General features: G+C 39.5%; 1 protein-coding gene across 3 annotated transcripts in view; it reads right to left on the reverse strand.

The window, feature by feature from the left end:
- banp (BTG3 associated nuclear protein) overlaps window positions 1–20,575 on the reverse strand; it is a 38,812-nt gene extending 18,237 nt beyond the window's left edge. The window contains exons 1-11 of one of the 3 annotated variants that reach the window (XM_068313664.1): window positions 20,374–20,575; window positions 15,884–15,959; window positions 15,404–15,510; window positions 14,352–14,551; window positions 14,172–14,261; window positions 13,812–13,984; window positions 12,678–12,917; window positions 9,590–9,748; window positions 5,782–5,903; window positions 4,570–4,641; window positions 2,973–3,017 (exon numbers count right to left, since the gene is read on the reverse strand). In XM_068313664.1, coding sequence (XP_068169765.1) covers window positions 2,973–3,017; window positions 4,570–4,641; window positions 5,782–5,903; window positions 9,590–9,748; window positions 12,678–12,917; window positions 13,812–13,984; window positions 14,172–14,261; window positions 14,352–14,551; window positions 15,404–15,510; window positions 15,884–15,953 — 1,278 coding nt within the window. In that variant the 5' untranslated portion in view covers window positions 15,954–15,959; window positions 20,374–20,575. Of the gene's footprint in view, window positions 1–2,972; window positions 3,018–4,569; window positions 4,642–5,781; window positions 5,904–9,589; window positions 9,749–12,677; window positions 12,918–13,811; window positions 13,985–14,171; window positions 14,262–14,351; window positions 14,552–15,403; window positions 15,511–15,883; window positions 15,960–18,036; window positions 18,337–20,040; window positions 20,060–20,373 lie in introns of those variants that run through there. The other 2 variants (XM_068313666.1, XM_068313665.1) reach the window with 2 other exon arrangements.
- Window positions 20,576–22,189: the final 1,614 nt, after the last annotated feature.

The following is a 22,189-nucleotide window of genomic DNA, read 5'->3' on the forward strand; positions in this document are numbered from 1 at the left end:
GAATAATAAAAAGCACAATATAAAGCAGATGTTATCTAAAACATCTGTTTTATAGATACTGACAAGGAACTGGATGCCTATCTTAAAAGTACAAGAAGGCATATTGTAGGTGGCTCATAATTGCTCTGTGACGTTAGCTGATGTTTGGATTTGTCTTGATGTGCACCACTTGTAGTTCAATAATTATATAGAAATTAATGTTAGTGTGACCACATTACACCTTCCTTCAGGGAAACAAAGTACAATGATACATCTACTTACGAATGTCTCTACTAACAAAATTTTCTACTTACGAAATTTCTAAGCAGGAAAATATTACCTCTACTTACGAAAGAAATTTCGACTTACGGAATGTAAAAACACAGCATCGGCTGATACTCAAATAAAAAACACAGTATCGGCTGATACTGAATCTCCCACAGGTTCCTGAACGGAACATTCTCATAGCTAATTTGCCATTGGCTATTACCTATTACGTATCTTCCTGGCATCCCATTGGCTAAGAGGGATGCCACTCCACCTCTGTGTGGAGCTAGAACGGTGCTTAGGGAGTTTCTCGGCATTCGGCACTCGACCCATGAGGTCTGATAGTTTTACGTAGATATAATAACTTTTTGAGTATGTATTCGCTGTGGACCCCAAGAAAGGGACAGAGAAAAGAGGAAAAGAAAAGACGAAGAAAAGAGTTTTTTTTGTCCGTACAAACAAAGCAAGAGATAATAGACGAGCATGAGAAAGGGATGTGTTTGGTTGATCTTGGCAAAGAATATGGCCAAAAATCTACAATTGACATGTTATTAAAACAAAAGGAAGTTTAAGGAGTTTAAGGCATTGCATGGGTGGTTGGAGAAGTTCAAAAGGAGGGCTGGAATTCACTCTGTTGTTGGGCATCATGAGATAGGAGCGCATGAACCAAAGGACAATGAGGACAGCAGTTAAAAGATAAATGACCGTCATTATTATTCTTTACTCTATTCTTTGTTTTTTACATTATGCACAACTCTCATTTATTGTGTAATAATCTAATCGTAACATGTATTTCGTTACATGTTTTGATGCATTTTTATGCTTTATAAAACATTTATGTCTGAATTTTTGGGGGCTTTGAACAGATTAGGGCATTTGCATGGAAAATGCGTCTCTACTTACGTAATTTTCTACTTACTTAATTTCTTCCGGAACTAATTAATTTCGTAAGAAGAGGTACCACTGTAATAGACATTGAGTAAACAAATGGGCATGGCATCTCTAAGGCTCTATCTCGGTATGGTTATTACAGAAAAAAGTCCTTTGTCTTAACCGGAGTTCTGTCAATGCCAAAATTTTGAGAAGATTGTATGTTGAACAATTATACTACAAACCTGGGTTGAATTAGTAAGGCGTATTCTCAAGCCACTATTGAGATGATTAAATATCATTCAATAACTTTGAGTAAATATTCAATGAGTTTTCAGATGCCAAAAAACAGCCACAGGACCACAGCCTCTGGTCCAAGTGTCACAGGTTTGCCAGTGGAGAGCTAACAACTATGCTTAAAACAACAATAAGGGTTTTCTAGTTTTCAACGCCAAATAATTGATTGATATTAACATTCAATTCAAAAACACACTGCGGTTCAAAGCTGGATAACGGAGGGATATGATCATACTGCAGCTCCTGCTGGAATGGTGTAAAGGTTAGCACGCTGGCAGCACAAAAAGTCTCTCGCATTCAGTGCTCAGTCATGACCTGTTTTGAAATTTTTGCTGCAAGCCAAGCTACTAATATGAGCTCAAATTGAAAGTCATTCTGTGTACATCTTTCACCAGGTTACTCGACTTGAAACAGTCAGAAAGTACTGTGCTGAATGTTTTAATGTCCAGCCCACTGGCCCACATTTTGCACTTACGGTAAACTCTGAGCTCGCCGCAAACTATCTTTCAAGTTTCGTAAGTTCAGGAAAAGTAAACTCCAGTTGTGTTGAGACAAAGAACCTTTTTAGACAGTAATATTTGCTGAAATTATTATTATTATTATTTGCATTTTGAAAAAGTTTTGTGGTTACTTCAAAGTTTTCTACACTATACCCCTACACATGAAGAAAAAAAACATTGAAGAATCAGTAGCATGCCGGAGCAGTGGTTGGTGATCAATACAACCACAATAGTGATGCTGCAACAAATCCACAATTTCATGAGTGCTAAATAACAGTGTCGTCAACACGAATAACACTGGACAGTCCAACACTGTTTTCTGTTGTTCTGGAAGCATGTGGGAACAAGGCTGAACTATAATAGTTTGTGAAACAGGTGTGAGGTCACCATTTTTTAGAAGATTTGAAGTTTTTGCTTTCCACAAAAATAGCACAATAGCATTCAATAGATTACAGTCTGTTTTAAAATTAGCATTTTAAGGTCCAGAAAAATGCAAGAATTTAATATTTTAGGGTAAATACATTGTCGTGTCTTTGATGCCCCAGCAAAAATGTGCGGGCTGATATTCCTTCTCCCTTCATTACAGTTCTCTCAGCTACTATAGTTAGTCATAATAAAATGAAACAAGATTTTTTCCTTTTGTAAGACTTGGTGATGTAGAGTCAATAAGCTGCTACTGGAGAAATTCTTGTCAATTTAGAATTGATTCAAGCTCAGATAGACACCTCTCCAGTACATGAGACAAGAGATGTGTACATGAAGTCTGAAAATCACAACCTAGAAACAACATGGTGAAAGATGGATGGAATTCATTCCTACATCCGCCTCCACTTTGTTTTCCGTGGGGTAAATAAACGAAGGTTCATATTGTGTGTGTGTGTGTGTGTGTGTGTGTGTGTGTGTGTGTGTGTGTGTGTGTGTGTGTGTGTGTGTGTGTGTTTCTGTGTGTGTGTGTGTGTGTGTGTTGTTGGTGAGATTAATGCAAAGGTATAGTTGCATTTCAGATGTAGACTGAGTGCAGGACCATTCACATTGTGATAACCTGGTTTGTGTTTTTACCTGTCCATCCTGACCAACGTGTACCTGGTGGATCTGAAGATTCCCCTGAAACAGAGAGGTGGCACATCATGTCATATGAATTAATATAAAAAACACACATTTAGTTTTTTATAACCAAACATGAAGCTGTAGGAACAAGAACAATCTTGCTCATTTCATTGACCTCTCATTCACCCATAACCTGTGTGGATTACAGACTACATGATTCTATATTGTTATAAGGCCAATGATAATAAATAGTGCTGAACTGAACTCTTATGGTTAACTTTCAACATGCAAAATGACACTGTCGATAACATATGTGAGTGCATGTTTTCATTACAGGATTCCAAGCATGCATGAAATATAACATGCATAACATGAGAGAAGAAAGTGGATATACGGTCTTTGTATATGCATCAATTATATTTAATTTCTATATATAAAAAAGGTGCATAGCACAGTCTCAGCAGCCACATGGCCAGAAATCCCTCAAACAGCTCATTTCCTATTAAAGCACGGTTAACCGGTGTCTTTAATGAAAGCGGCCCAATCCTAATGAAAACATATTCTATGAGTGGCAGTTGAGAGAAGTGGGATTTTGTTGCTAAGCTTTGAATTCCAAAAAAACAAACAATATCATGGAATAGGAAGGAGAGAGTAAAAGAAAATCTGGGCTCAGTCACAAAGAGCAGGAAAAGCCTTAGAGCTTTTCTGACTCCAATTCACTCTGTCTCACTCAGTCGTGTGTTCTGTCCTTTAGCAAGAACGAATGGGAAATGAGAAAAACACAGGTATCAAACGCTTTTGCACGAATGTCAAGCATCTGCAACACGTATCGCGTAGGGTACGTAATTACCGTACGTGTGAATGTGTGTATAAAAACTGAAGACCTGAAATCAATCTCTCTCCAACATACTCATACACAAAAAAAAAAAAATCACTTTTTTTGTCTGTGTCAGTGTGGTTTGGAGTTAAATTTTGATATAAACTGACAGGCCAGTGATGTTTGTCCACGAAGAGTCCATGTCTTGTGGGACAGAAGACATCTGTGTATCATGTAGGAAAAAACGTGCATAAACAAAATGATATATCAAAATTACAATGTCTGTACAACTTGGATGAATTCTGCTTCTCTGGCACGTCAACTTTTCAAGGGAACGATAACGTATGAGTCTCAAGGGATGTGTTTCCTTCATTTCAGACTTACTTGTCATGAGAAAAGTTGTGACTCTCTCTTCTCTTTCTTTTAGAAGCAGACAAGTTTGTAGTCACCAGAACGTGAGTTGTGCAATCACAAATTTGCTCAATTACTGAGAAGTGGGTGTGGCTCAAATTACAATAATTCTTCTTCCACACAGCTGCGAAAGGTTCAACCCTGAATCTCCCGAACAAACACTTTCGAAATGACAGAGACCCTCAACAAATCATACTGTTGTTAGATGAAGTAATAACCTGGACAGAAATTAAAATCTTTAGCTGTGTAGAAATCGCCTCATGTCAGAATTTTCTGAACCACAATGATCATAGAAGCGTAACTGATTATTCGAATAGCCAGTTGAATTAAGAATATCAACTGCTAAAGCTTCCCAAAATACAAGATCACATGCACACTTACCTCACTGTCCTGTGTGATCTGCACCTCCTCTCCTTGTGGTACCTGGGCAATGTGCAGCTGACCCTGTGGGATCTGTGGCACAGGTGAAAAATTGTAAACAGCTGAAGCAGTAATATGCAAATACAACCCTTGAGTTAAAGTACCACAGCTATCCGATGGCTCTGCTGACATCATTTATAGAACAAGCTTGAGCCTCCAGTCGTTATAGCTACGTCAATGTCATTTTCCATTCCTTTCTCACCAAAATGACATGGTTTGCGAAGTGTAGCATTTCGTTGTACATTGTACTTTAACCACATATACTGAGACTGTGCTAGATTCAGCACGATTTCAGAAGTGAACTGAACAGATTGTTCAGAAGTAAGGATCAACTGTCCCTACCGCCATTTCTTTTCAAAACATTCTGCAAATTGCACAGTCAAAACATCTGGAAAAATTCTGTTCTTAAGGGGTCAACTAAAGAGGGAGGTGCACGGGCTGCAGCCTGACCAAGCAATATGGAGGATTTTGGACGCAAGACAAATAAATACACACAAGAAATTTGAAATTTAGAGTAGAAATTAAAAGTAGTAGTTCTGTGATAGCAGTGGAAATTATCCGAAACTCCCTTCTTGCATGATATCTAATTGGTGTTAACTTTATTATTGCTACCACGTGGAGGTGTTGTTATAGACATGTGATGATGACAAGGCACACACAAAGATTCTCGGGAGACGGTGATTGTAGTTACTGTAGTTGGTAACTTGTTAACTCACCCAGTTAACAAGTTCCTGTAACCTCAGGAATAACCATAGAACTAAACCTGTCACACACATTTTAACACCTTCAATATACCTAACAGTTTAATCAAGAGTTTAATCAGGTGACCCAGTTCAGAGCAGAGGGAAAACTGGATATGACATATCCAGTGACGTCGTCTTTATCGTGACGCTGTAGTTGGCATGACTCTTTGGCTTTAGCAGCTATACTCGTGATTCAGTGCCTGTACATGGGCAACCTTTCTGCTCAATGTTAAAAAATGTGTTAGGTGACATGACATGACCCCCTTTACTAGAAATCCTGTTCTACAGGACCTGCACTTGACAGCAGTGAGAAAAAAATAACACATATCAGGAAAGTGGAGCTGACTAATGTGAAAAATGATTACTGTCAGAAAATAGTGTACTGCTTGAATTTACAAAAACATTTAAGGAGAGCATGCCCGACACTCACCACTTGAACTTGTCCATCCTCGCCAATACGGTGAAACTGGACCTGTTGATTAGCAAGTGTATAGTGCAAGGTCTGCGGGGTGGTGGTCTCAATGTGGGCAGCTTCTTCCGCCATGCCTCCCTCTGGTTTTAAGGACAAGCAGTTCGGTTATTGACATGTTAATGGGTACACTGGAAGCAGGTCAGGAATACAGTCCAGAGTGATGTCAACACATGTAAAATAATAAAATTGCATCTCTAAGACACAAACCCAAACTGACATACACGCAGATATGGTGATCCAAGAGGCCTTTGTAACCTCTTGTAAAAACCCTGGCTAATAACCAGGCCATCTGCTGTATGATGGTGTGTTTATACTTTATCAACTCTAAATACACAATGAAGATCCTTCTGCTAGCCATCCAAACACACTCATGGTCCAGAAGCCAAACACAAACTTCAGGCCAAAGTCTAAACACTCCCTATCACACCAGCATTCTGAAACCCTTGCACAAACCTATCACATCACCCACTGTGGGCCCAAGCCAATCCAAAAGCATCATGTTGGCAATCAAAGACTACGGAGCATATGTTGACCAAGTCTACACTTTAGTACACAAAATAAACTAAATAGCATCTTCTCTTTGAATATATGCCCTGAAACTAAAACAAATAACACAAATAAATCAGGGAATAGCATAAATCACATACACACATAGACATAAAAAGTTCTGTTTTGTGTCATGATGCTTTGAAAATAAGACAATCCCCATCTTTCATTAGAACTCCTTTGTAATGTATCATATAAATAATCCTCCATACTTTTGTTTGTCAGAGGAGGAAACAAGAGCCAGGTGGTGTATGACGTTTTACAGTTCTGATCCCTTTCTCCTGGTTCACTGATAAATAACATTTTTAAATCAGAACTGCCTTGTTCCTGTATTTTAACATGTGATCTGATTGAAGATTTGTATTTCTGTACATAGGCCATCTGAACTTTATTTGTGTTGAACACTCTGGGGTGTATGGCCTGACAAGACAGGGCCCACCCTTCGTGTGTGCACACAGGATATTTGGATTTTCCCTGCAGTCTTACTATCCCCGGATCAGAGGTGAGAGGCGACATCTCAAAGGGACGGAAGGACAGGAGGCATTGTGTGCAGATTACAGCCATCTGCACTGATTCTCACTGTATCTGCATTTGTGTTCATGCCTTAAAATAGCTTTCATATAGGACATGAAATAAGTTCGGCCTGAGTTCACTGTGTGTGGTGTAGTTGTTGTCCAGACCAGTACAAGTTGGAGAGCAGTGGGGGTGTTAACAGTTTGTAATCACAAGAAAGGCCAGATGAGCTTTGTGTCTCACTAAACTGCTGAGTAGAAAACAACCGCAGAAGAGCAACGTTATCATCCAATAAAGACTTATGAGAGCAGTACCAGGTAGGCATTTGTAATGTGCTTACTCCCCCAAGTATTTCACAGGAAGACACCACAAGGTTCAATGGTAGGTTGAGTTTCTTTAAAGAAGCTTAAATGAAGAGATGGATGTGATTTTCAATCGTAATATATTGTTTTGAGTTCAGATACTGTATATTTGTAGGATTAATATGTCACTCAAGTTTACTTCTTATTTTGTATGCTTTGATTTTGTCACATTCCTTAAATTATGTTGTCTTGGTTCCCGCTATGTTTTTTATTTCTATATATATTTAGAAAATTTATTCTTACATTTTTACATTTAAAAACCTTACTGAACTTGAAAAGGCATTTTAAAAGGTCAAGCCTCAGAGGTCCAATAGTTTGATACTGTACCAACAAATATGGATTAGTGCCCTTTGCTGGACTGACGAAATTGCTTCAGTTTACATTTTATTGTGCAAAGTTTAGCATGATTTGCAGCAATGTAATGTGGACATAACGTCTCATTAACAAAATGTATGTGTTTTTGAACATGTCTGTGTATTGAATACTTTCTTTCAATCTACAGTATATAAGCATAAACCCCTCAAAAGTGTTATAAGTACTGTACTCTTTTGTGCTGAACAACAAATTAAAGGTGGAAGCACAAATTCCTTATCGTAGGTATGAAAATTTGTCTAAGGCCACAGATGTTCCTGCCACCCCTCTACCTACCTGCCTACTTAGCTACCAATCCATCCATCCATCCATCCATCCACCCACTGGTGAATGTGAGAAAACCAACACAAACATTATTGCAGCTCAAACTAGACTTGGGCACTGAGAACTGGTTCCAACCGGAACTGGTTCCAGAACTCCATTTTCGCACAGGTAGACACAGTGTACTCCCAGTGCCAAACATACTTTGTACAAAGGAGGATGCACAAATAACATAACAAGAAGAGTTCTCAGTGTCTGCTTTCATCATCTCTGAGCATGAACACATTAGCGGCGCATTTCATCCGCTGTTCACGTGATGGGGCGTTCAAGCGCATCTCGTACATACTGAGCGAATAGGCTTTCAGACAAACACCTTCACCAATGTAAGTCATTAGCAGCAACACATCTGACCCTTCGCCAACAGCCTCCTCACAATCACTTAAAGGAAAACTTCACAACATGTGTCTTTTTCTCAAAAGTGATACCAACTTAACCCAGTGGCAGTGATGAAAGGATTTATTCACAGCAAATGGTATATTCTTTGACAGAATGGCATATAAAAAGTAGTACCTGTATTTAAAAACACTTCTGTTCCTTGAAGCAAGCATGACTCTGTTTTGACCTCATCCCTTAAAGAGCTGGAACTAAAAACCACACTCGGAATCAGAATAGCTAAAAGGCAAAAGATGAACACTAGCTCAAATATGACTGAAAGAGAAAAGGAAATAAGCTACTTGACCAAACCCAATGCGAAGCATACACCTTGAAGGCTCCTGCAAAGACTGTGTGAAATGTAACTGGAGTCTGTCCAGCTGCATTTGAGGTAATTTGGAGAGAGCATGCCCCTGCAAATGTGTGTAATATGGCAGACAAGGGTATTTTTTATGGTCATTTGGTGGGCGTATAAAAAGACAACCCACATTCATATGTTCATTTATGAGCTTTCCAAATTTCGAAGAGAAAACACACTGCTCTCTCAATACCACATTTGGTATACATCAATAAGATAATAATAATAATAATAATAATAATAATAATGGATTAGATTTATATAGTGCTTTCTTGCCTGGACACTCAAAGTCGCTTACATTGGATCCATTATTCATTCACACCTCATTCATACTTGGTGGTGGTAAACTACCATCTTGTTTAGTTACTTGTTAAAAGGTGGTGTTATTTCTCATCAGATAGAGATTCAAAATGAAAAGAGAAAACAGCTCTTGAAGGATGAGGTTGTCAAAATGATCACAGAAGTTTCCAATCATTCTTTTATATGAACTCAACATAAGAAGAAATATCTATCACACCCCTAAATTGTTTTATTGCTGGAAAATATGTACAGTCCCCGATAAAATTAACTTCCTCTCAAAAAAAGACCAAAGAAAAAACCTGCTTTGCCGCTACCAGACACAGAGTTGTTTTTTGCTTTGTAATTTTAAATTAAGGCCATTGAGGTGTGGCGTTATATCGACAAGTAAGGCCACAATATCTGATTTTTTCTCATCTTCAAAAAATTGAGTTAAATGTATGTTATTATTCTTGTTGTGTCAAGAACATTATTAATTTCTAATGTGTGCTTTCATCCTGCGAATTTTAATGCTATGCATGCTGCACTCTAAAGAGCAGCAATGAGCTGTGACTGTGCACACTCAAATGTACTGTATATGTGGTGTTAGTACAGCCCCAAATTAACAGAATAATATGTACTTTACCTGTGGCAGTGCCGCGAGGTGTGCGCTTGGAAAAGCTCTTAACAGCCAGACTTTGGCCACGCTGCTTGCGTCTCCAGGCAGTGCGACATTTGGAGTCAATGCTTTGCTTTATGCGGTACCAGTCAGACTCGGTGATGTCGAATTTGTGAAACAAGTGGCCTGTTGGGATATAGAGAGATCAAAGGTTATCGCATTATGTATAATGTATTAATAATCACATACAGTATTATATGAAAGGAATACAATATCTCCCAATCTACTACTCGGGTATCTTTTGTTATGAAGTTTGTCCCTAGAAATGTTCCCTTCTTCAATATCCCTCCTCTTCTCTGTACGGAAACAAGTAGACCCAAACATTTGAGCTTTAGTGGTGGAAAAAAGTACCGCATTCTTTCATATTATCACATACGTCTGCCCTCACCTAAACTTGAAAGTAGCAACAGCTGTACTGCAAGAAATACTAGACAGGAAGATTCACATCCACAAAAACAATACGTTAGCAAAATCAGCTGCACATTTTGTAGGGGATAAATTGTTTTATGATTACATTTGAGAGATGCAACTTAAAATACACATTTTATATATACTGTACTTTATATATAAAGTACAGTATATATAATGTCAGCAACAGGTTTCATGATAATCTTTTATGGAACCTTTATGAAAACATAAAGGAAGCGGTCTTGATTCTGCTTCCCATTGCTCAACATCCTTTGGCAATCACTGTTAATACAGACCAGTGACTGATTCCTCCCCATAGTGGGAGTGAAGGTTAGACTGGATGCAGTTATTTAGTAGCTCTTGACCTCAGTGTTACGCACTGTTAAAAGGGTGTGAGGTGCTTCACAGATCATTTTTACATAAAGTAACAATGTAACTACAGCCTGAAGGTAGAAAATGAGGTCCAAGTGGTGGTATGGTGGGACTGTAGCGCCCCAACACTTCTACACCTGGTGGTTTAGAGCAGTGGTTCTTAACCTTGTTGGAGGTACCGAACCCTGCCGGTTTCATATGCTCACTCACCGACCCTTCTTTAGTAAAAAAAAATAAAAATCTTTTTTTTCAAATTTAAGACATTAGTATATGTTTTACTGGTGTTTTTAATGAATTGTGCATTAAAGTCTCCTTTTTCAAAGAACAAAATCAAGACAGTGCATGGACTCACATGATATGACCTACCTGCAAACCAGTGTGACTTCTATTGTTGTTATTGAGAGACCAGTTCAGATATGCGTGGCTTCACCTTGGCAAGTGCTACTCTTATGTCATTTTCATAGCAAAGTCTGTTTATGTTGTTGTCCATGCAGCCTTAACCATTTTAACCCAGAATCCTGGGTTAAAATGGTTCACCCAGGACACTGGGTTAACCATTTTGTTTTTTCACTGGCAAAAACAAAGGAAGTGTTCCTTTATTTTTGCCAGTGCGGGACCAGAGTTGCTCAACTTGACATTGCAAATCATGCAGAACGTTGACTCCCATCACGTTCTGTTATACAGTACATGCAGGGCTTGAAATTGCGCCCATTTTGGTCGCATATGCGCCAAAAATTTTATCAGTGCGACCCAAATTTTTATCAGTGCGACTATTAAGTAAATTTGGGAGCACCGGTGCGACTAGGGAAAAAACTCTGGTGCACCTTTTTTTTGTGAGACAGCGCTCCTGCGGTCCTGCCAGGAAACAATGAGAGCGCAGCTGCGGTTGCTCTCCTGGGCGAGGGAGAGAGGCGCGCGGAACGGAGATGGACGGAGCGGTCTCTATCGCTCCGTCACTGCCTTGCTTTTGGGTAGGTGCTCCTAAAGTCTTTGCTGGTGCTACTAACTTCTAAATTTGGGAGCACCAGTGCTACCAAGAAAAAAAAGTTAATTTCGAGCCCTGACATGTAAATTCACGTTGCACACAACCGACCACTTTCTATTTTTGCTCAACATAATAACTATGAACTAAAATATTAAGCAATCAGACAACGTACCATCATGACAAGCATAAATCGTCTACTGAGTGCGCAAAATCCCCTGTAGCACAGGTAGGCTAATCGATGTAGCGTGATCACCTGCAGCCAGTGATGGCTAAGGGGGGCGTGTCATCACGAAATGACATGATATGCGTATGTTCGGCAAAAACATCCGACGCATCGTGTCGGGTGTTCTGTCTTGATATCCATCTCCGCCGAACCCCTGAGACCGACTCACCGATCCCCTAATGTTCGACTGAACCCAGGTTAAGAACCACTGGTTTAGAGTTAGAAGAGAGACCAGATGCTGTTTCATCCTTTTCTACAATTTTCTCTTTTCATAGAATGACTCCAAAGGTACAGCATACACACCCACACCAAACGGTGATACAGGTAACAACATATAGTATTTTTTCCCTAGACACTCCTACAGTGGGCACTGACAAGAAAAGGCATTAGCTGACATAACCCTCTCTTTTAGTGCAATATGCTACCATATAAAAATATATATAGCCACAAGATTTTCTGACATATCTGTCTGTCCACCATCGTAACCCTGACTTTGCTCCATTAGGAATCAAAGAATTGACTGAGTTGATGGTGACGCTACAATCTTCCACCACACATGTGCTTGTCATTTGGAGTCTGGTATGTTATAAAATGTGTTGCACATTTATGCGTGTGTGCAACGATGAATGCATGTTGTTGTAACCTGCCTTGGGAATACAAACTGCAGTCTATTTCTGTGTTCAATTTGATGCCGCTTTGTAATGGAACAAAGATGAAAAGTGGGAAGGTCTCAGAGAGTTCATTTATTGCTGCATTTAAAGCCAGGCTGTGTGAAATTTATTGGCTTAAATTAAACTGCAGAAATCATTTAATAACCATGAGATAAACAGTGCTAACCAGATACTGCTTTGACTGAGAAAAGTGGGTAACCCGGCCCATTAAGTTATTACACAGCTCAAGAGAACATGAAAAGAACCTTTGCTAGACTTCAGTTCCTTGCTGGGGTCTGTTAGTGCCAGCAGCTGATGTCTAAAAATATATTTTCTGGAGTGGCTTGTTAAAAACCTATCACACAATGAAACATGAGACTCGTACACTTAATGTCATGTTAACGTAGGAGGACTCACAGCGTATGCCATAGATCATGAGAGGGTCCAGCTGCTTTTTGCCATGTTTTCCCTGACCAGACAGGTTGGACATGGCCTGGATCTCTCGATGGAACAAGTAGTCCAACAGTGTTAAAGCCATTTTCTCTGCTGTGCGGCAGTTTGTGGTGACATGGAGCATATCAGCTGGGGACACAGGACAACGAACTCGCATCTCCGGGTTGTTCTCATCCCCCAACCAGGTGCCCCCTGGGTAATCATCTGAAGAAAAAAAAACAAGATAGAACTCTGGACAGGCTGATGATCTGCAGCCAATGTACTTCATGCAACACCATAGCATACCCTTGTGGCAGTAAAGGGGAATTTGGTGAAGAATGTAATTTAAACAGTGATATAATAAAAAGGTATAAAAAGCAGAATATGTGGTGATTACTCATAGTGTTTATGTTAGCTTTTAAGTCCACCACGCAAACAAACACACAAACAAAAAATGAGCCACCCTGTTCTAAACACCACATGGCATCATCTAACTAATGCTGACTAATGCTGACTATGATAGCAACCACAGCTACAAATAAATCAATAATAGCACCCCTTTGAAGATAACAAAAACTTCCCAAGCTGAGAAAAAAACAAAACAGTGATCAACTATAACAAAAAAAACCCATGGCTTTAATTTAGGTTACAACTGCAAATGATTTATTCGCTCCAACTTAGAGTGAACAATGACAGACAGAAAGATAGATACTTTATTGATCAAGAGGGAAATTCAATAATAGCAATGAGCAAAGCTACTAAAAAATAAAATGTCAAAAAGACACGTATCAACACTGCTTAAGCTAAAACAACGACATAACACCTCAAAATAAGGTTGCTTCAATTTATCATTGGGATTATCTATTCATGTGTTTCACACCTTTGTGATGCCCGAAAGTCTAATCATTGCAAAATAAAAGCATTACTTTGAGCTGGTTGTGTGAAAGCTGAGAAAGCAGATTTTACATTTATCACAGGGTTGTCAGAGATTACTGAAAGATATAAGAGTGTGTTTATGTATGTGAAGATTTAGGAAAAAATAGTTCAATTCTACACTGGCAGAATACTGTTGAAGATATTCTGATAATAATGATACCAGCACATAGTGTGAAGACATACCTTCTGAATTGAGTGTGATGAGTGTGACATTTTGGCCATTTTGCGCATTGGTAGAATTGCCACCATTAGAAACAGAGTCACTGGCTTCCGAGCCACTCTCTTGTTCTTCCTGGCTCTCCTCAAGACCTGGCATCTTTACTAAGATTGTGTTCTGCCGCTTCCGAGCCGCCGTGCTAAAGTAAATGCAAAATTGTAAACAGTGGGTCCAATATACACATTGAAAATTAGAATTATTTACAGTTCATTGTTACTTGAGCTGAAAAACAAAGGGAAAGAACATGTTTTTGAGGTGTTGTGTTGGAAAGAATTTGAAAGTTCCTCTCTTACATCCACACAAGGTGTATAGTACGAGTTACTCACTTGCTAAGCAGGTTCTCCAGAGGAGTGTCTTCTTGGCTTGTACCCTTTAGATTTTCACTACTCACGATCACATTTGTTTGTGGAACAAAACTGAAGGAGAAGTTCAAAATACAAAAAATTCCAGGGGAAGTATGCACAGTGACTTTAAGTAACGTGATTGGGAAAAAAGTGGTGCCTTACCATCGCACTTTGTTCCAGGCTTGGGTGGCTCCCTGAGGGGAACCTGCAACCATAGGAACTTGGATGGGGCTCTTCGCACAGGGCACCATACTGTCCAGTTTGTGTCCAAGGGCTTTGCATGTAGAGTCCAGGGCATGCAGTTTTGATTCAATTCCCTCAAGTCTCTGGGTGATTGATGCCGTGAATGAGACAAACAGGTTCTGGACACATAATTACAAGATAGTTTATGTGAAATTGGAAAATTTATTACAATGTATAAGACATACCAAAGGAAACTAAAAATGCACCACATATTTTTGGTCCATTTTGAGAAAACATTTTCTCCATTTTAAAACTATATGAAGGACATATAATGACGAAGAAATGTCAACTCGGTATTCTCTGGGATTTTTTTTTTTCACTAATTACAACTTTTGAAAGGTTGCACACTACAACACAATGTGCTTTTGCAATATGAGTGACATACTCCATGTAGTCAGATTGCATGTAGTTTAAAAAATCTTTGAGATGTGATCTCAGACAATTCACATTTTACTCTCCTCTTACACTTCCTTGCTGAACTAATTGACCCTTATAAAAAAGCATGAAAGAAAATGAAATCTTTAAGAAAGCCTCGCCTGACACAAAATGGTGGAGATCGTGCAATTAGCGTGCCACTGGGGTCTGGGAATTATGGACTGGCCGGCCATTGACAAGCCAATCCCACTGAAAAACTGTGAGGCTGGTCACCCAACAGGATGACATTAAAACATAATGTCAGCCAATGAGGCAGAGGATTACTGAAGTAATCCATGTTGAGAGGTGGACACACTAAGGGAGATTTTTATTCTCCAAATGTTTGATGTTTTTTAATTTAGTTTATATTTTTGTTGATGCATGAAATAAAAATAAAATAAAAATAAATACAAGATTCTCATTAACAATGAATGAGGAACGATATACAGCTAGTTTCATTCAACAGAAACTACCAAGCAAGTCAACACAGTGTTGCATTTCTTTAGAGGTATATAGTACACATGGGATTAGGACAGTGTCCATGATAGGGTGGTTACCTTAATAAAAGATATGTCTTGGTTATTATTGTTCTCCTGGCTGGTGCTTAATTTTCTCCTTTTCTTCTGCGGCCTTTCTTCATCATCATCATGATTGTCCAGCATGTCTGGCAAATAGATATCATCAGAATTACATATGACAGCTATCACGTGAGTCATAAAAAATACTAAATGCAAAAATTTCAAAATACATTTCCCTTGTGGATTAGAAAATGATATTAGTGCTCTGGGCACAAAACTACAAAACTGAACCCAAGGTCCATCTCGTAGAAACAGAAAAAATGACATCTACATTCAAATAGTAAAAGGTTTGCGTTTTTGGTTGTTGTGTATTGAATCTAATGTATAAAACACTACCTCATCTTTCAGAAATGAGAAGTAACAAACATCTCTGGCAGTACAGAATCCAACATAAGAGAGGTGTCACACAGTGTGGAAACGCAACGTAAGAGTTTTTCCTTATTTTGACACAAATCATACCTGGATGCTCTTCCTCATTAAAGTCCTCCACTGTTATTTGCACAATTTCATCCAGATCTTTTTCAGACATTTTTCACTGAAATTACATAATAGGAAAAAGTGAGATTATTGAAGAATCTTTACTGATATGTTTGACACTCTTGCTTCCATCCCCAGTACAGTACAGTAATCCCTAGCGTATTTGTGCTTCAAGGTGCCTGGATACACTACATCGCAAATCTTTAGTAGGTAGACACATTAAACAATCTATAAGAGTGTGAGAAAAGGTAATAGATAGAAGGTTGTTTAATATCAGTATGGGGAGGGTCAATAAACGTTTAATTTACAGTAAATAATTGTTTGTCGATACATTACAGTTGGTTCTGGAATACATTAACCGCAAGTAACGAGGGATTACTGTACCTGCATTACTCAAGATAATGCACTTAAAATGTCAAGTTTATCTCAAATATACTTTAAACCAATATAAAGTATATTTGAGATACAATATGCAAAATCTTTTTAAGCAATGTTTTAAATTTTGTATGGCTGTTTTCATTGTATCAAACTTTTTTGTTGCTTTTCTGCCCCTGCTGAATCTTGCTTTTTACGTACTTTGTAAGGATATTTTTTTGTGAGAAGGCCACATTAGTAAGAGCTTAGTAAGAGCCTTAATGTTGTAAGATGATTTTGTTACAACTGAAACAATACAGTAATAAATATTGAATTTGTATGGATATCTACAGAGTAAGAAAAACAAACATTATAGTGATACCGGTAATTTATCTGTGAAATTCCATTAGATACAGTTCAATTTCTTTATACTTTTTACAAATTTCAGTTTGAATCTGAAAGGATGGTTTTGAATTTAACACTGACAAAAAAATGTGCAAATAATATTTGCATCACATTGTAAATAAATTCGACCATAAGTGTTTAGACATGATGCGTACATTCACTGTAGGCATTTTTTTTCTTTTTTCTTTTCTTTCTCCAAGACAGTGGGAACAGCACACACAGCACAGATTCAGTTGATCTGGAGTAAAAAAAACAACAACTTTGCCAAGCAAATATAAGCCATTCTAATACATGTTCCTAAAATCCTAACTGATGTGTCAAAACTGTGACGAGTCCCTTCAGAAATCTTGTTTTTTTTCCTTCCACTGATCTGAAACTTGCTTTTGGCTTGTACCTTTAGGGGTCGTCACAGCATGTCGTCCTTTCTCCACTTTAGGTGAATATTTTCTTGGCAAAGTTTTGTTTTGTTTTTTATACCAGATTCCCTTCCTGCCTCAACCTTCTGTAATTACCTGGGCTTGGGACTGACGTACAATTAACATCAAAGAAGCTGCAGATGCAGGGGACTGAACCCAGAGCAGTACACATGCGAAGCATGCACTCCACCACTGAATTAAATTGATCTGTCACTATTTTTTTCAGGAATGTTGGACAAAGCCATACATGTGGGACAGCAATGAAAACAGGATTGCAAATTTAATAATAATAATAGTAATAATAATAATAGAACTTTATTGTCCCACAGTGGGGAAATTTGTGAAATTAAAAGATAATTGGGGAGATCTAGTTCTGCCCCTCTTGTCCTCAGCCTAAAAGGTTGATGGGACATTACCCTGCTACAACTACAGCAAAAAACTGCTAGATTTAAATGGGTGCGTCACCTTTCATATTGTAATTATGCCTGTTGCAAATGCTGGGTTTTGGTACAGATCTGTCCACACTGATGTCACATAAGGATCACAATCGTTTGTGACTGATCAAGACTAGAAATCAGGTTTGATTTTTATTTATTTTTTTACAAAATCAAACACTGAATGGTAGCCTTAAATCAGTCTTCCCCTAGGTCAGTAATTCCAGTCACTTTTATGTGAATGTCAAAATTTTAAACATGCATATGACCAGTCTAGGTGATCCCGAAAACCGTGTCACTACCTGCAACAGTATTGGCTGTACACGTTTGTATAAAATATTACCAACTGCTCTTTCAACTTTTTATCTTACTAATTTAATTTTCTGCATTTCATGTATTTTGTGGGGAGCGAATGAGACTAAAAACTACTTTCATTATATTAACACTGCACAAATTAAATTACTGTACATTAAATCCTGAAATCTCCCGAGCCCACTCCAAGAACTGCGAAGCTCAACGGCCCCACCTCAGCTACTGGACTTCCAACTTCGCTGCGACCTCCTGCTCCCACCACGACCGAGACCATTATCACTGCAGACCTGGTGACGACAACGCTGGGGAGGCTCCGTCCCTATAAGGCGGCTGGACCGGATAAGGTCTCCCCAAGACTCCTCCGAGCCTGTGCTTCGAAACTGGGGGACCCCCTGCAGCGATTGTTCAACCTCAGTCTGCGGCTGGGGAGGGTCCTGTCACTGTGGAAGACCTCCTGCATCGTCCCTGTACCCAAGAGAGGACTCCCTACTGAGCTCAACGACCACCGACCGGTCGCTCTTACCTCCCACGTAATGAAGACCCTAGAGCGACTGGTCCTGGAGCTCATGCGTCCACAGGTGCAGGGTGCTATGGACCCTCTCAAGTTTGCCTATCAGGCCAAGGTTTATGTTGACAACGCTGTCTTGTACCTCCTCCACCACGTGCTCTCCCACCTGGACGCCGGGGGCTGTGCCGTCAGGGTGCTCTACTTTGACTTTTCAAGCGCCTTCAACACCATCCAGCCAAGGCTCCTGCAGGATAAATTCATCTCCATGGCTGTGGACCCCTAACTCGTGAGTGGACCACAGACCACCTAACGGACAGACCCCAGTACGTCCGTATGGGGGACTTTGTCTTCTATGGTTACCAGCAGCACGGGGGCGCCACAAGGGACCGTTCTCTCCCCCATTCTCTTCACCCTCTACACATCTGACTTCAAGCACAACTCGGATACATGCCACATACAGAAGCACTCCGATGACACTGTGATTGTGGCATGTATCCGGGAGGGTGATGAGGGGGGGTACAGGGCATTGGTGGCTGACTTCGTGGAGTGGTGCCAACAGAACCAATTCCAGCTCAACGTCTCCAAGACGAAGGAGGTGGGGCTGGATTTCCGGCTGGCACCTCCGTCTCCACAGCCAGTGATCATCGAGGGCAGTGAGGTGGAGGTGGTAGAAAACTATAAGTACCTGGGACTGGAGCTAGACAGCAAACTGCACTGGTCACTCAACTCGGACTGTGTGTACAAGAAGGGGCAGAGCAGGATGTACTTCCTGAGGAGGCTGGCCTCCTTCAACATTTGTACTAAGCTCCTTCTCATGTTCTGTCAGTCCGTAGTTTCCAGTGTGCTGCCATACGCCATTGTGTGTTGGGGTGGCGGTGCCAGGAAAAGAGATATGGATCATGTTAACAGACTCATCCGCAGAGCGGGTTCAGTGGTCGTGCTGCGCCTGGAGACGCTTCTGGAGAGCAGCACCATGTCTAAAGTTAAGGCTATCATGAACAATACCAGCCATCCCCTACACACCACCTTCTCCCAGCAGAGAAACACCTTCAGCGGCAGACTGCTGTCACACAGCGCCTCCACAGAGAGGCTGAGGTCCTCCTTCGTGCCCTGTGCCATCAGGGGGTACAATGACTCAGTCAGGAGGAGCTGACGGGAGGCGGCGAGGTCAGCACATGGTTGAACACATTTTATTTAATTTTATACTGTTTATATTTTAATTAAATTTTATACTGTTTATATTTAGTATACAAGTCCTGTTAATGCTGCATGTGTCTGTTAGTGTAGTGTCTGTGTTGTGGTATGTCCTGTGATGTCGGTGTTTCTTTTTTTCCTGGTGTTTTTCTGGCATTTATTCGCTTTGTAATGCCTGAGCAGTGGATATGTGCAATTTCCTCCAGGATTATTAAAGTACCTATCTTGAACACACCTGACTAAAAAGCGATAAAAGCGTCCAGTAATTTTCCAACATTAAGTCAAGTGGTGTTGTGAAACGGGTTGTGTTGGTAAAAATGGCAAAAATTTGCGTTTCGATTGAAAACACAAACTGAATTTAAAATGGTAAAGTACTGCCAACTGAGCTACCTACTATGGCTAGTTAACAGCATCTCTGCAGCACAGCTACGGTAACGTCTTGCTAATGAGAAGTACAAAGAGAACAGCCAAACGAGCACATACGTATATGGACTGTTTTTTAAAAAAAAAATTCACCTGTCATCAAACCCGTATTTAAAAAAATCTTACATTTACATTAACGTCAGTTAACTGGCATACCGAAAAATACAAGCGAGCTAATGTTAGCCTACATTCAAAAACGGCTTTGCAAGCATGCTTTGCTAACGTTTAAGCCGAGCAACTGCAAATGAATCGTTGTTTGAGCTAGCGTGTCCGTTAGCACGCTACTCAGGCCCGAGGGCCTCTGAAATGTAATGCAATAGTCATAAATTGTTGAAATAAATAACAATTAAACATGATTCCGATGCAGCTTTTCATTCCCAGTGCTGCCACACGACACATGTACCGTGTAAGATTGGGTTATATTACCGTGTGAATGGTGAATTCTCGTGTTGTTTGTAGAGATTCCGATAATGGCGTCGTTCCTCGCGAGAAATGAGCCGGTGCCTTCCTGCGTAGAGCGCTACTCACACAGGCACCGTCAGAGGGGACCAGCGGGCGCCGCGAGACGGTCTGCTGACGCTCGCCGTCAAAGCACCGGGAGCACGTCCACAGTCACCGACACGTGGAGTTGGTCTAAGTCATCCACTGCTCGGTGTACTGTACTGTATAATTTAGTGTTAGTGTTGGCTTTCTGTTTTAATAGCTTTTCTTTTTTGTGCACCAATCCTGCTTTATGTGCCTTCAATTGCGCCTTTGGGACTAATAAAGTTGTTTGTTTTTTTAAATTAAATTGAATTTTAACAAGAAACTACAGCATGAAGCTGTTAATTCTTGCTTTCCCCCCAACATTAAATATTAAACACCCGACGACGTGATGATTCACATTTTTGATCCTTTTAATTGGGTTTGTCCCCAATTCTGATCAATTCAGATTTAACGTGTACTGTATTTTTATTATAATAATATTTTCATAATAATTACGAATTTGCGCCTAAATAAACCGTTATTTTTGCATCCTCGAATCGCTGTCAACAATATCATGGAGCATGACAGCCTTTGAACAAGAATCTCGTTTATATTAGACTGAGACTACCAAACAACTGAGACTTTCCACATCGTGGTTAACATTAATATACCTATCAAGCTTTTTAAGATACTGTTTTGAAATCCTTTTCTTGGGTATTTTGAATTCCATCACAAGTATTGGAAACGGCAGGAACATGAGGAGGAGCTCTTCTTTACCCCAGACTTCATTCCCCCGTTGGAATACAAATGAACACAACAAAATCTTATGACTTCCCTCATTTGGTTTCGGATTCCGACGTCCTCCCCATCACCTCCACTGGTCGTCAACACTTCTCAGTTTTCAGCACGGGGTGGCAGTGATTCTCTTTCCTTCGATTATATGCCGTACATTCCAGCAACAGAAACGGCATAACAGCATCATTTAAAAAAAAAAAAAAAATCAGTTGTCACAATGCTCCATTTGAATGACACGTTCAAAAAAATGACAAAAAAATGCTACTTTATAATATTTTTTTGTCAAATGTCCTGTTGCTTACTATCAACAACGTTAAAAACGTGTTGGCGCCCCCTGTGGCCAACATCAGCCACTACTACGGCAACAATCCATGGTAACACTGTACTACATACAATAGCCTCAGTGTCAAGACCAAGTTTACCTAAGGAGTTCACAGAAAATCCTCCAACCCAGCAAATCTGGTTTATTTTCCCAGTGAGTCAAGTGTCTAATGCATTCTCTACCACAGCTGACTTTAGTTAATTTGAAGGCCTTGTGTAGTACATGTTTAATGACGTTTAATGGTAGATGGATGGATGGTTAGATAGATAGATAGATAGATAGATAGATAGATAGATAGATAGATAGATAGATAGATAGATAGATAGATAGATAGATAGATAGATAGATAGATAGATAGATAGATAGATAGATAGATAGATAGATAGATAGATAGATAGATAGATAGATAGATAGATAGATAGATAGATAGATAGATAGATAGATAGATAGATAGATAGATACTTACTTTAATAATCCCGGAGGAAATTGCACATATCCACTGCTCAGCCAAACACCAGGAAAAAACACAAACAAAACAGGACATATCACAAGATATACACTACACTAACAGACACATGGAGCATTATTGGAACTAAACATATTTTAATGATATATGTCATTATTCCTATTTATTGTACAGTAACATAATATTAAGTTCTT

This window comes from Antennarius striatus, chromosome 4 (assembly GCF_040054535.1).
Source record: "Antennarius striatus isolate MH-2024 chromosome 4, ASM4005453v1, whole genome shotgun sequence".
Classification (NCBI taxonomy): domain Eukaryota; kingdom Metazoa; phylum Chordata; class Actinopteri; order Lophiiformes; family Antennariidae; genus Antennarius; species Antennarius striatus.